Raw genomic sequence first — 15,980 nt, 5'->3', positions numbered from 1 at the left:
CATCGTTTTTCTTCTTTTCCTCATTTTTTTTCGCTTTTCCATCATCCTTCTACTTTTTCTCTTTTTTTTTCGCTGCAATTTCTTTCCATTGTCTTTCTCCTTTGAAAAAAATCATTTAGATTAGAGTAACTAATGTAAAAAAAATAAAAGATAATCTTGAAAAAAAATTTTTTAGATTGGACTAGCCAAATGAAAACGTAAAACAAGTGAACTATGCGGATAAACAAATCTAATCGTGTACAAAAGAAATAAAAACATCCTATACCAAATTTTGAAAAAAAAATCATTTAACCAAATTTAAATATAACGAAATTAAACGATCGTATAACAAAATTAAACGATAGAATTGAAAATATAAATTGTAGTCATATTTAAATAAATTGTACTCTTATCTAAATCGTATGAATTGTAACCATATCTCCCAAATCTTGATGATGACAAATATATTACGCTATTGACAAAGCGGAGTATTTTTGGTATTATATATGGTGGGTCTCTGAGTTTTTTTTCAATATTTTACCGTTTTTTTTATATTTTTGAAAAGACCCCAATGTAATATTGTTTAAAGTGAATTCTAATTACGTTATCTAATTTTTTTTAAAAGAGTACATTGATACAAATTCTTTATTAATACATAGAAAACTATGTGATGTATCACTATTCTTTTTTCTTTTTTTGAAATTTATCTAATTTTTTTAAAAGAAATCAATTGATACAAAATTTTTATTAATATATTGAAAACTATATGATGTATCACTGTTTTTGTTTTTTTTTTCTAAAGAAAAAATTTAAAAATGTACGATATTAAAGAAAAATATGATATTAATTTGTTTAAAATCAGAGTAAGATATAGCTTTAATCTTTTTCTCTATCTATAAGAATGTATGAATTAGGTATGTCAAGCCTGAGCTAAGTCTTAATTTAGTTATAATCAACCTGACCTTTTATAAGAGTGATATAATATATATTAAAAAAATTGATATATATTTTTTTCATATTAATTATTTAGTGGGTTTTTACATTTATTTTCAAACAAAGATGAATAAGATAGATTTTATTTTGTAGAGATTATTATGCTTAAAACTAGTCTATTAAATTTCCAACTTTTCAACAAAAATGAAAACACCATCGGCACATAATTTAAATCCTTCCATTTTGCAATCTCGGAATATTATTTGTTCCCAAAGGAATATGTAATTTTCTAAATATATTAATATATATTGAATATTACATAATATAATCTTATTTAAAGTATCTAATTTTTTAAAATAAATCAATTGATATAAATTCTTTACGCTTTTAAAGTGTATGATATTAAAGAAAAAAATGATATTAATTCATTCAAAATTAGAGTAAAAATAGATAGTTTTAATTGATATAATTTTTTATTTTAGTAGCGATAGATTGGATTATTTATAAAAAGTATTGTATTAGAAAGAAACCAAGGTTAAGTGGTTAAATCTAAATACTAATAATCCATTAATTTAAGTTAGGATTTGATTTACTAATCAGATTTTTAAAAATATATTAAAAAAGAAACGACGTGTATTTTTCTCATATTAATTATTTTTTTCAAATAAGGATGCAAATGCAATAGACTATTACACTTCTAAAAATAAAATTCTAACAATTTTTCATATTTATCCATATCTTTAATTGAGTGTTGCATGGAGAATTTTTTCTACCATATTTATCAAATATTTTTAGAACTTCCTTAAATGAAAATAATATTTTGAATAGGAAAAATAAACAAAAGGGAGAAAGCTTTGAAAAAAAATCTTTCCAAATTTCAAACTTTTTAAGAAAAATTAATATTTGTCGATCATTTGTTCGAAATTTTTAAAAGTATATTAATTATAATCTAAAATTACAAACTTTGAAGAGAAAAGTTAAAGATGGTATATGGGAATGATTATACTAACAAAATAAAATCGAAATAAATCATGCATTGTTTACCAAACTGATAAAATGAGGAAGATCTGATATAAGTTCACAATTGTTTTTGGATACTAATGTTTTATAGTAAGAAGTGTGTATCTAGTAGCTACATTTATTATTGAATTATGAGAGGGCTTGAATTTTACCTGCTTGATTGAGTGAAACCCATCCAAAATCTCCAATACAACATTTGAATTACAACTTTTGAAAAAGTATTGGAAGGTGAAGCCGTGACTATGACTATTACATGATTTATATAAATGTCATGATATTGATATATTCTTTAGGGAAAAGGATTTCGTAATTCAATTAGGAAATGAAAAAAACAATATATTTGAAATTTCTTAGAAAAATAATATTCTAAGTAATTGTATTTTTAAAATTTATCATGAATTTTTGTACAATGTATTGATTCATCCAAGCATTAATGTTGGACAAATTGAAATATGAAAATATAGGTATGTTTGGCAACCATTCAATATTCCCGACCTATATGATATTCTTAAAGAATGAAAAATGTAAAAATATATATTTGGTGAATGGTGATAATTGTAATTATAACATCGAACTTATAAAATTTTAGGAATTATATCCATCAAATAAATTTGAGAGTTCAGTTTTATCATTTGATGGTCTAATTTCTATCGCTATACATTATAAGATAGACAATTTTCAAAACCAATTTTTATAATTCGAAGTTAGAAGGTGTAATTACAACTAATATCTAAACTTGTATTCTTTGGATTGACTATTGATGACTAAAAGATGTTGTACACGACTTAAGACACCATTGACACATAATTTCTCCCAAATATTATAAACATGTGACTAAATATATTAATTAATAAACTTAGTTGAATTGACATATAATATATATATATATAGAATAAAAAAGATTCACTTATAGGTTCAAATTTTCTAAAAAAAATATTAATTAATATTATATTTTAAAGTTTCTTCCAAGTAATACGATGATCTGTCTCCTCATTCAATCATATTTATGACTTTTATCATTTTAAATGAATTAAAGATATATGAAAAAGAAAAAAAAAAAAAAAAAAGAATACTGAATTGAATCAATTATTTTACTTAAATTTATATGCAATCACAAAAAATATGTATAAATATAAAATGGACTACGTTGGAGCATTTAAAACCATATAAATTAAATAAAACTGAACTAAATACAAATTAAATAAATCTCATAGAAGTACTAAACTAAACTATATTAACCAAATAATTATGTATTATACTATAAAAACTCAAATGGTAATTTACTGTTCCATTGATTTTCCTTTTACCTTACAAATATCAACGAACCGAGGAATTGGGAATTGGGAATTGGGAATTGGGAATTGGGAATTGGGAATTGGGAATTGGATTCAAAAGAGCGCGTCATGCACAACCGTTTAAATAGCGCGTGGATAGAAATAACGAACTGCTGGCTTGGCCGATCGTGAAGAACTCGAAATGTTATGCGCCACCGCAAGTCTCGCCAGAACAACACGTAGCAAAAACTCCGATAACCGCCATGACCGATCATCTTCACCGGCTCCGTTCAACGACCCATCTCTTCAAACAAGCTTCCTCCTCCTTCTTCTCCAACTTCTTCACTTTCCTCCTCCTCTCTCTTCTCCTTCTCTCCTTCCGCTTACTCGTCGAAAACGGCACCCACCGTGTCACCTCCTTCATCGACCATGACCCCTCTCTCAACGCTCTCCTCTCTCGCCTCGACCCTCCTCCTAACCAAAGTCACCGCGTCGGATCTCCCGACTCCGATCGCCGCTTCCGCCGCCGTCATCCCTTTCTCCACTTCAAACGCGTCGGAACGCTGGACGACGACTTATTCTCCGGCGACGGAGATGACGATCGCAGGCTCTTTGGTGCCGGTAATGGATTTTCCCCTAATCGCAGTTTTGTGATGTTCACGCATTTTGACTCGATGGTAGGGTTTTCGGATTCCGTGGTCGATAATGGGATTAGCGTTTCGGAGGTTGTTCGCTCTGGAGTTGCATTTAGAGCTCGGATTACATCTTTGGATGTGAACGAAGATGGTGCTGAAAATCAGGATGAAGGGAATGGAGATCTTGAGAGGGAAAATGTTAACGGTCAACAGGATATGAACCGAGTGGTGAATTTACAATTTGTTAAAGGATTGGAGCTTGATAATTTGGAAACAGCTGCCCTGTTCTTTATGGTGAGTTTCTTGTCTGCGGTGTATGGATGGGTTATACTTAGCTTTACTCTTACATATACATTGGTTTTAGGAATGGTATTTATTTCAGTTGTTAATGACCTAACCGGGAGGTTTAGTTCACTGGTTGGTATAATTTGTGATGGAACAATGCTGGGGCTCAAACGGCTTTCTGGGTTTATTATCATGAAATGGGCAGTGAGAGATGCATTGACTCAGCTTCTTGGACTATGGTATTTTGGTGAGATTGAAAACAAATACTCATTTTTCAAGCTATTTGTGAGGTTAAAATTGATGCCATTTTCAATTATGTCTCCTTGGGTTAAAGGTTTTGAGAAGGAGATATCTGGATTCATATCCACATGGTTTTTGATGGATTCACTTCTAGCTTTCCTATTTGCTGTGGATGCTTGGGCAGTTCTTGCAGATTCGAGGCGAAGTGGAAGAGAAATAGTGAAGGAAGGTTGCTATTTGTTATCAATCATGTTGAACCAAGCTGTTCAAATAAATTGTTTGGAAGCTATTTTTTGTGGCCCGCTAGTGAGGGCGGTTATAGGTCGAACTTTGGGAAAATATGTTGCCATGGCTTTCCAGTCGGTCGTGGAGGTTTATTTTATGGTTACTTGGTTGGTGTTCTACCTTTCAGCTAGATGTAGAGACGCCCACGAACAGGGAAGGAGATTTGGTCAGAGAGAACTAGAGGGTTTAACTGATGGACTTAGGTAGTATTAGGTAACTCTAATGAGTTTCAAATGCAGGCTCCAATTGTATCAATATGGGCTTTAAAATTAATTCACATCAATCTGTAACCCTTGCTGATGGCCCTCTGATTGAGATCACTTTTGTTCTCTGTAGTCCACAGAAAATTGTTGTGCTACTTGATACAAGGTTAGATATACTATTGTATATTGGCAATGAAATCATTTCTTTTGTTTGTAGATCGCATTTAGTGGCTTGTAGAAGATGTTATGTTGCAATCTATAAAGAAAAGAAATTGAGATGATCTTGGTTTCTCGCGCCGTAAATTTGTGAATTCTCATTATGCAAGAAACTATCTGTTGTACTTCTAAATTTTATGATGGCAGACTGAAACGGCTATAATCGTAGTTGACTTGTTAATTGTCTGAAAAATACTATGCAGTTTGTAAGCTTTATTTGACATGTGTTTACTTTCCACCAACCTTTGGTAAAGATATATAAAACCTTGAAATTGTAGTGGGTTTAGCTTGATAGAAAGCCATGGGTTTTTCCTCAGAGGTCAGAGCTAATTTTTTCTTTAGTGAAATTTTAGGTTCACAGTCAAGTCGTTTGAGAGCGTGGATCTTTGGTTTTCTTTGTACCATAGCTCTTGTATACATATGCAATGTCCAACAATTTGGGTGTTTCTTTATTTTAGAGAATGTAATTGGGGTGTCAATCACTGTTGCAGATTTTGGGTGTGGGTTGGTTATCTGGCATTAAAGTAATTGCAATTTATCTGACTTTTAAAAGTCTGATTCTGTAGTATACTTGCTGTTGTGGTTCGAGATATGCAGAAAGGTTCTAGATGTATTACTAGGCAATTGGGCAAAAGTGGTCCTTGGTCAAAGAGCTCGAAAATTTTTCCTGGAGTTAAAATGTTGCATCCGTTATGGTCCTTTTAAATCACATTTGTCCTTTGTTCTTGTAGGACAGAAAATGGATTATTTCTGGAGCTGTTTTCCTTTACCTGAAATATCTGGAACAAATCAAGGCCTTTTATCCTGCCACTGATTTAGACATTATTGATCATAAGTGTCATACTTCGTTGCTTGTTATAAATAACTCGACACTTTATGATGATTTCCTCAACTTTTACATTTCTTCCATTTATGGGTAGCATTTTTCTTTCTTGTAAGAATAAGACAACAAAATATTTACCACGTATTTGCATCTTATGAGAAATCCAATCCAGAGTTCCCATGAACTTATTTTAAATTCAACTTGGCCAATTTACGTTTATTAGTCCTGATTTAGTGCATTAGGTATGGTGGCATAATTACTTGGCTAAATTTGGGTTGGTCCATTTACGTCTATCAAAATTGGTGTCTAAATTAACTATGCATCGGAAGCTCATGAAAGATCATGAGTCCACGGAAGAAGAGGCCACAATGAGTCACTAGGAACCTTGAGACTTGATCCCTCAAGAACAAACCTTGAGACTATCTGCATGCATCAGTTCAATTGTATCTGGATTTCTCTTGCAAAGAAATTGGCAATCTTTACAGTTCATTTGTTTTGGGGGATTGACCTGATTACTAGTCATATCTGTGATCTAGAGGCCCTAATTTCTATTTCATTCAATTCAATTTATCACAAGTAAATTACTAGTCAAGGTAGTTCGAGATTTTAGATTGAATTGTATGGACATAAAATGGATAACGCCTTTATATATTATTTAGATCATGTCTGGTGGGTCAAGTTTGTGACTTTAAGTAGCTTTGTATATGAACAAAAATATGCGGTAGACAAATTTTGTTTGGTGTGTGAAGCAGTAAAAGCTGTCATTTTGAACTTTCATATGCATAATTGAGTTCATAGCTCTGAGAGCTTGTCAAGTCCAATATAGACGGATTCATAGATCTAGTAGTCTAGACTAGGAGGGACAGAGAATGGTGTTCACTGTTTCCCATTGTCTTACTGTGATCAAAGATGATGGTTGGAGCTCGTAGAAATTAGTTATGGAGATGATGCAAATAGCTTGCAAGCTTTAAAAATACTGTAAAACAGCATTTACGGGATTGTTGTTATTATTACTACTTGCAGAAAATGTTCCAGATGAGGCTGATTATGTGAAGGGTGTGAGAGAAGGATGCAAAATAGGCTTGAATAGTTCCATTTGATTGCCGGGTTGCATAAGTCAGAGGAAATTGTTTCGAGTGACTTGTTGAATATGTTGAAGCATATGCAATATTTGGTGGTAACTGATTTGTTTTGGCTGTGAAGAACTTTCAGCAACTTGCTGCTAAAGGCACTATTTTCTTATAAAGTGGCATTAGGACCCAAGTGGTAACACTACTTTTTTAATCAAGTTACATTAGTATACAACAAATCGTGGCTAAATACATATCAGCATTCTCAAAGAGGATTTAGATCTTCAGAATAAATGAAATTCGACAACAACCTATCTTCAAAGACGCAAAGGGATTTGCCGGTTGTCAGGTGCGCTAGCACGATCGACAACACTAAGGAAAAGGTTCTCATCACAAGGAATGCAGAGTTTGGAGTTCGCAGTGAAATCAAACTCATCTTGTGCTTGATCCAGCAATGCCTTGAACAAAGGGTGATTGAGAAGGCTAATTTTGATTACAAACCTTCTCTTATTCTCACCTACATAGACAACCAAGTGACCCTTCGGGACGTCTCGTGGGATGAAGCAATCCTCATGCAAAGGAGACCACAAAACCCATTGGCAGCAGTGCTCACAGGCTGTGCAAGGTACAACTTTACTTCCTATTTTCCTCCATTTGTTTGCACATGCTCTTATAAACCTCCCCTTCTTCATATTCAGTATGTAGCTTTAGCTAGTGAATTTGAGAGAAAGAGAGATAGAGAGAGGTATGGTATTAAAGAGATGCTGATAGGTATATATAAGAGTGGATGGAGAAGGCTATTAAATGGTTGACATGATAGATATAGCTAAGCAGTGGGCTTCGTTTCTGTATGGCATTTTCTCTTTGACAGTGCATTTTATATTATAGTAGATGCACCTTTGCCGTGCTGTACCGATTTACTTTATTATATTATTGCATCTCTAAATGATACGAATTGTACGAACATTCATGGCATAGTTTTTGAGATGAGAGATTTTATATATTCAAATATAGAAAAATATTTATCTTTCCAAATGGGGAAGAGAGAGATAGATGGATCTGCCATATGAAATCTCTTTCTTCTTTTGGCAAAGCATGGTGTAATGGTTGACTGATTTTTTCCCCCAAAGTTCTTGTAGTTAAATTTGTAATGGACCCACATGATTGGAGTGGACAAGAGATAAGATTTGAAAGAGGGGATGGAGATAACTTTCTTGGGCTTAGTGGCGATTCCACTTATTTCTATGACTTTTAAGTTCTAAGCTTGGATATTGTAGAATATCAATTTGTTCACACTCATAGATGTGAATTCATCTCTTCTAAGCCACTTTTTATTGATAAACTTCATGCATTATTGCTCATGGAAGATGAATTTTCATTATAGTAACTTTCTGGATAACTGTTTGATCATTGTTCTTGATCACTATGAGTGCTCATCTATATTTGGTAGTTGGTTTGATTTTAGGCCCCAAAAACTATGTTTCTCGTTGTAAAAACAAGGGAATTATAGATATTGATGTTTACTCCAAGTTATATTGGTGTTGGGAGCACTTCCTACAAATTTTTTTTGTCTGAAATAGAAAAAGGAAATGACAATATACTACATAACTGCAACTAACTTTTTGAAAAAAGATATAACACTGTTCTTTTAAATCTAAAAAATTACTGGGATCTATTATTCTACAGTAGAAACAAACTACAAAATAATATACATATGCTTAGAAATGAACCCCATAAGAAAGTAGACACGCTCCTATACCATACTAGTAAATAGCCTTTGCCAAGTTTCATTATTTTGCAAAATCATTTCAACATAGTTAAAATTGAGAATATTGATACGTCAGAATCAGCATAAAGCAAAGTGTGTATTTCTAATGAAAAAAATACATCATCACTTGTCTTATTCTCATAGTTCTTGAGTCGTATTTAAATTGTTGCTCCTATCTTTTTTTATATTTGGATTGATTTGAGCGCACCATGAGATGTTTAGTACTTCATCAGAATCTTTATATCTTTTTTATTATGAAGAATGTGATTTTGGTGTACTATAGCCGTACAGTTACGTTTATTTGAAACATTACCTTATGGGATTCTTATCTTATTATTATGCAGAGAAAGCAGCTGCATCCATTTTTCTTTCATCTGCTGCAGAAGGTTTTGTTTTGGGATAAGCTTCTCTGCAGCATTACATCTGGGTGCAGGTGATGGGCCACTCTCACTCAAACATAACTTTTATTTCAGTTTTTCAAACCTCTTTCTTCTTGAACTTCAATAAATTTTACATATATTTTTGTTTGTTTTCATATTGAAGTCTAGATTTGGTTCCTTTCAGAAATCAGTTCCTCGTATCTGGACCCTTTTTTTAAATTTTCTTCTCAAGTCTGTTCGTATATAAAGAATGAAAGCTGAAAATATTCTCCTTACGAGGAAAATGTAGTCCCATTTCATAATAATTTTGTACTTTGACTCAGTCCCTTGTACTCGTTTATCAAAGTGGATAAGACCTATGATATAGAGTTCTAAGTTTGATCAGAAGGATCCTTCTAGTAGTGTAGCTTCAAATAATTATGTAGAGCTTTAAAGTATAATTTCCTTCAACTTGAACCTAAAATCATTTGGGTTGTTCGTTATTCTATTAAAAAAATCCTTAATTTGTTCTCATTTCATATGATTTCCTTTTATGTGCATAATGAGATGAAAACAATACATGAAATAAAAAAAAGGACTGAAATGCTCCCATTATGGATTGATGGGACTTGTGTTTCTAGCCAACATTATTTTAAAATATCTTTTCTTTGCATCAAGCGTAGATAAAAATGATAACTCTAATAATTTATTTGTCCTCAATGGCTCTAAATTTTCAGGAACTAGTCACTTAACGGTCTTTGATGGTTATACAGCTATCCTAATAAATAAAATGGATAATTCATACCAAGATTTCTTTAAGTTTCTTTTAGTAGAATCGCAAGAATAGTAAGAAAGGGAGAGCAAACTTTTCAATTCAAAGGAGTGCATGTCAATTACCATTGAAGTAAAGTTTATGTGTCGTTGATTTTTGGGGGCAGTGATTCATTGTCCTTCCATATGGAGAAACTCTGGCAACAAAAGGAGACAAAGCAAGCGGCAAGTCATGAAAGATGAAACATGTTAGAGGAATAACGAGTTTCCCTTTTTCTCTTCTTTTGGTAAAATATGTTGAATTGAAACATAAAAGTGAATTTTTAGGCATTATGATGATAAAAGTGTGGTGAAAAGCAAGGATGGGCAATGCCCCAATAATTTTATTGTGATTCCAACCTAATCCTATATGCTCCCATTTGCAATATTCTGCTTAGAAACCTCTTTACTGTGCCATGCCTTATGATTATATTTCACATTATTTCTACTTTGCAGAACATTCAAAACCACTTTTTCTCAACGTCTTTTTACTCATTCATGGTAATGATATTGATAATAGGGTCACCATTCAACTCTTTCAAAACAAGAAACCAAATGAAATTTGGAGGGCCTTAAACTCTTAATTTTCTTTTGAATTTCCATTATTTTGTCGTCTATCACGGTTTTTTTTAAGAAATTAACTCCTTTTTCTCTTTTGATTTAAGAGGTATGAGTGAAGATTAGTAAATGATGATATTTGTCATAACAATGACTATTAGTATCAATCATTAATAGATTCTAAAATTTTGCTATATTTTATAATTATTTTTTACCAATATATTTTACAATTTACAATCGTTTCCTATGTCTAAATGGTCTTTAATTCAAGTACTTCAACATTTGAACCGTCAATAAATAAATACGATATCAATTTATTTGATGGATCTCACACCATTCTTACATGTTGTCAATATAGTTAACAATAATAAATAGTGGTAGGTATAAGATACTTCCATACTACCATAGTGTTAGAAATTTTTTCGAAAATATATTCTCGTTGTTTTACTAAAACTACAAAGGCGAAGTTTAAAATTTATTGAAAAAATGAAAAATAAATTAGAACAATTTTCTTTTCTAAAAAATTCGGTTTGAAAATTTTTGTGGGAATAGGGGATTGGTTTGGTTTGTTTCATTTAATATATGTATGTATGAGCATAGGACAGCTCATTGATTCATCTCCCAAGGACGAGAATGAAGTACTTTGTGGTTTCTTTTCATTTTGGCTTTGCTCTCTCTTCCTTCAAAAATCACTTTTCCCTTTCACTCATTTCTCAAATGCTCCTCTTCATGCAAATCTCTATAAACTCCCAGCACCCACACATAATTGTCACTATCATATACAACTTTGCAAACACACAAATCACCAAAATTAAATATAATAAAATAGTTGGTACATCTCGAATTGCATTCATCTTTATGTTTATTTCATTCACGTAGTAACTTTTTCTTTTTAAAAGATGAAAGGTAAGTTTTTCTTTAAAGATATTTTTCCCTTTGTGATAAGAGAGATGGATACAACAAGATTGAATACTTCATTTAGTTATTAAAAAAACTTAGTGTTGTTTGTTTTACACTTATTTTTATATTGTGAATGAGTTATCCAATAAAATTTTACACGTAGTAATGGACTAAATTTTACCTTCAAATGTTATATATTAGTATCATATTCTTTTCGTTTACGCTATAAATTTTTATTGACAAATAATTATAGAATCTATAATAATGTCAAAGGTCCTACGTTACTTTTAAAATCACATTGATGTGACATGCGATAAGTAGAAGTAGATTTTTCATATTACCAATTATATAAAAAAAGTTATAATAACTAGATTTTTCATATTACCAATTATATATATATATAAAAAAAAAAAAGTCATAATAACTCGATTGTACTTAATCTTTACTCTTTATTTAATAATACTTTCAGGGGTCACCTGAAGAATCATTACCCCAAAAAGGGGCTCCTTTTAATTTCAACCTATTTCATTTTTTTTTTTTCTCTAGACATCTACTTTTGCAATAATGGGAGGGAGAGAAAATCAAATTTAATTTGCAGTTTATAAGTTCATCTCTCTCTGCATATAATAATCTGATAGGATTGAAAACTTTTGAAGCAAAGCAAAGCAAAAGAATGAAGGTTATATAAAATAGAAAGATCAAACTCCCAAGAAGCTTTTTGTTTTTGTTTTGAAGTGAGCAAAACCCTTCCCCACTTTCACAAGCAGATAGCAAAAATTATGGGGTTTTAGGCACTGAAATGAAGCACATGAAAGTTGGGCCACTCCAAGAACTCAAACTCTCTCTTACACTCGAAGATTCTTCTTTAGGGAGCGAGTGAGAAGGAGAGAGAGAATAGAGATGTAGCTTAGCTTAGCTATAGCTAAGTTGGCATCCATGGAGAAAGACCCCATGTTTAAAACACCATGGACCCAAAATCCTTATCTCCCTGTTTTATATTAAAGCAGTGAATTGAAGTCAGTATAGCTCAAGTTATAACTAAAAAAACGAGCAGCATTAATAGAATTGGAACTTTCAATATGCATTACCTTTTCATTTAATCATTGTATGGTTGCGTGAGAATTTCAAATTCTTTTAATTCACAGTTGTTTGGATTATTGGATTAGTTTATGTGCACTTTGATCATATAGAGTATACGGGTGTATGTGTATCTTAGATTTGTGACTATCACATGTGAATAGAACTCCTTTTTTTTTTTTTTTTTTTTTACCCTTTTTATCAAATTCCTTATTTACAATTAGGTCAACTCATGCTCGTGTTCGTCGACAACCTAATACAGTACGCTTGACCATGAAATTAAAAACTTTGGGTAGTCGATATCACTTTTTTTTTGAAAGATGAATGGCTGAGAATACTGTAAATAATTACATATTCAATTGTTGTATACTTCTATTTGGAACCAAACTTCTCGTCAAGAGAACAGATGTGAGGATTAAGGTACATAAAAATCAAGTGTAGATTATATTGAAGTACTTTCTATACATACTTCGTCGGATCCAGAGAGTGGTGGTCGAAAATTCACATGAAAAAAAGGAAAAAGAAAGAAAATATTGAGAAATTAAGGAAAATGGTGATGAATTAGGGTTAAGATGATTGAGTTGAGATGAATGTGTAGTGTGTGCACGTGCATTGCTCAGTTCTAACAAGCTGTACTTTGTAAGTGATAACATACCCTGCAGGTCAGGAAGCTGCCATTTTCTTTTCTCCATTTATAATTTTGAAGTTTTATATATGTATATATATTAATTTTGAGGCCCTTTGTTCAACTACTTTTGCCCCATATCTTCCCATTAATAACTTCCCATGCTTCCCCCTTGGAAGCATATGTTTTTCCCCAATTATATATACATATATTTTTCTTCATCTTTCCTCTTTTATTTCTTCTACTTTTCACTTTTCTCTTTTTTCTATAAAATTATTACTATTCTTCTCAAATTGAACTATATAGTAAAAATAAAAATTTAATTTCTTTTTTTTATTATTATTTTTATACATGTTAGAATTTTTTATCACGATTTTTTGTGATATTCTATACGATGTTCATTGAGTTGCATGCATTCAACTTGCTAGTTTATATATCATTCTTTTTTAATACCGACAGTGCATGTGTATATAACGAAAAATATATAATAAATACATGTGTAGTATAGAGTGAGGGATATTTAGAACTACCAACTTGGATTATTTGACCTACAAACACCATAAGCATATGGATGAACGTGAACCACTATTAATAATGTACATACAAATATTCCAAAAATCTTGATATAGTTAGCATTTTGGTTGTTCTAGTTAGAAAACTACACTCTACAAGATATGCATTTCCATTATTACATATTATTAAGTAATCATAGCTTTCTATATATGAATTTTTTTATATCTCACTAAAGAAAAATATAATATTTTTATTACAGATTTTTTTTTTGACATAAAACACTTTTGTGGATTTTTTTCCGTCTAAATTATTTTCAAGATTTGATAAGTGATTTGTTGAGAATACTACAATATTTATGTATACGTATCTAGATTTTTTTTTTTTAAATACAACTACATGGTGAGATATTAAACCTTCGACCCTCAAAGAATAAGGTTAATATACCAAATCAATAAGGTCATATCAATACCACCAAATGAAACTTACTTTAACTACGATAGATTATATTCTCATTGTATAAGTAATATGACATTGATCAAATATGTTCAAATATATACAATATTTTTATAACTATCATCTTGAAATCATTTGGTCGATCATCACACAATGCTTTCAAAGTTTATTCCAAATTTTGAGAATAAAGTTTGGAAGTTGGCCAAAATCTTGAAAATGAAAGCCAATGTATTGAGAAAACGAAAACAAGTTTTAAAAAAATTGAAAAATTATCAAACGGACCTACAAAATCCAACTCCCATTCGTAACACGATTATATTTTATCATTATTTACTCTTGATTTTGCCAATTTTTAATTTATACTATTATTTAGATCACACGTGTTGATAAAAAACAAAATAATTGATATCTCCTTTCAATCTATGAGCCAACAAACAATCGATCAATCAATCTATAACATGCACGGTTCTATTTTTTAATTCAGAAACTATATCATAAAGAAAAATGCAAATGTCAATTCTCATAGAGTGGAAGCCCATAAGATAATGTTTCCCCATAGATTAGAGACTAAGGTTGTCCATAACCTAAAGTGCTAAATGAAGATTTTGTGACACATTTTTTTTTTTTAAAAAAAGATCATTCCTAAATTTCCTTCAGTAAAGAAAATCTTCATTTACCATAGCAATTTTTTTACTGTTAAAGCTACTCCAGGAATATGTTATACATAATCCAATACTAATTTATTGCATAGTTTTGGATGAGGTATTTTGATTTTCTTGAAACTCCATGTTTCAATCCCTTTAGAAAATATATTGGATTGGAAGGAGCTGATAGTCATAATAACTACTAAGCTAACAATAAATATTGAAAATTAAACAGTTTTTTCTTTTATATATAGTACATAAGACGGTAAAGTTGAGAAGGGGTTCAAGCCCCCTAGGCCTATACTAAATCTGCCAGTACTCACTGTTGGCTCCTGTTTTCCTTCATGTTTATATTTTTAAAATTTTTATTAAATTTGAATAGAGAAAAATTATTTGCAAACCTAATATGTTTTAATGGATAAGTCGAGAATAGTTCTAACCTATTATGATTTCAAAAGTTGACAAAACTAATCTCTAACTCGTGTTAACTAAAAAAACAAACCGAAACAAAGTTTATCCATGCAACAATCGCCAAATTACCAAGCGTAGCATCACATTCATTCATAAATGTAATAATGTAGAAAGGAAACAAGGTGAAGAATGAAAGTTACAGATCATTAGTTAAGTAAAAAGAAATGGTTTTGGTTTTCAGAAAGACAAAAGATCCGAAACCACAAAAACTAAATTATCCAACAGAATCTCAACGTGCTTTAACTAAGAAGATACTCAAATGCATGTTAAATGATGCAAATTTATATCATTGGTTGCATACAATTATGTATGGGCCAGAGACTTTGGTCCAAGCTCTCTATTGGTGGATAAATGGTCTAAGGATTTAGGATATGTAGTACATATGACTGACACTATAATGACTATCATGTTGGAGGTTTTCATCCCACCAATCGTGCCCAATTATACTCTCAAAATCATGATTTGTTTATAACAATTGTAAAGATAATACAGTTTGTTTTATAGTTCTGGAGTTCCGAAACTTGCGTGATTGAAATTAATATCTTCATCTCTCAAGGGTATATCATCAAATTGACATATACAAATCACAACTCTTAGAAATTTTATCAATTCTTTCCCAAATCCAGAACTTTGGGGTGGGTAACTAAATTCAACACCTACGAACTTCCTTGTTTTAAAATGCAAATGAAACAAACCTTAATTAACACGACCTTCCTACCTAGAGTTCAGAGCTAAGAGGTCAGGTTTGATCTCATCTTTTAGGTGACTTATTGAGGATGTAAATTTCAAAATTCAGTTTGTGGCTTCACGACATGCTAAAAACAGTCAAATGAAGTTAT

General features: G+C 31.2%; 2 protein-coding genes across 2 annotated transcripts; one reads left to right on the top strand and one right to left on the bottom strand.

Annotated features, from left to right (window-relative positions):
* Positions 1–3,089: 3,089 nt before the first annotated feature.
* On the top strand, positions 3,090–6,772 carry LOC103491648 (uncharacterized). The gene is made up of 2 exons (XM_008451697.3): positions 3,090–5,020; positions 5,802–6,772. Exon 1 carries the CDS (start codon positions 3,470–3,472, stop codon positions 4,856–4,858), a length of 1,389 nt encoding a protein of 462 aa, XP_008449919.2. The 5' UTR covers positions 3,090–3,469; the 3' UTR covers positions 4,859–5,020; positions 5,802–6,772.
* Positions 6,773–6,909: 137 nt separating this feature from the next.
* On the bottom strand, positions 6,910–7,943 carry LOC103491168 (indole-3-acetic acid-induced protein ARG7). Its single transcript, XM_017045235.2, has one exon. The coding sequence runs from the start codon at positions 7,653–7,655 to the stop codon at positions 7,281–7,283; it is 375 nt and encodes a 124-aa protein (XP_016900724.1). The 5' UTR covers positions 7,656–7,943; the 3' UTR covers positions 6,910–7,280.
* Positions 7,944–15,980: the final 8,037 nt, after the last annotated feature.

Source organism: Cucumis melo, chromosome 8 (genome assembly GCF_025177605.1).
Source record: "Cucumis melo cultivar AY chromosome 8, USDA_Cmelo_AY_1.0, whole genome shotgun sequence".
In the NCBI taxonomy this organism is placed as follows: domain Eukaryota; kingdom Viridiplantae; phylum Streptophyta; class Magnoliopsida; order Cucurbitales; family Cucurbitaceae; genus Cucumis; species Cucumis melo.
The sequence above is the reverse complement of the archived record's forward strand: the minus strand, read 5'-3'. Positions and strand labels throughout refer to the sequence as shown.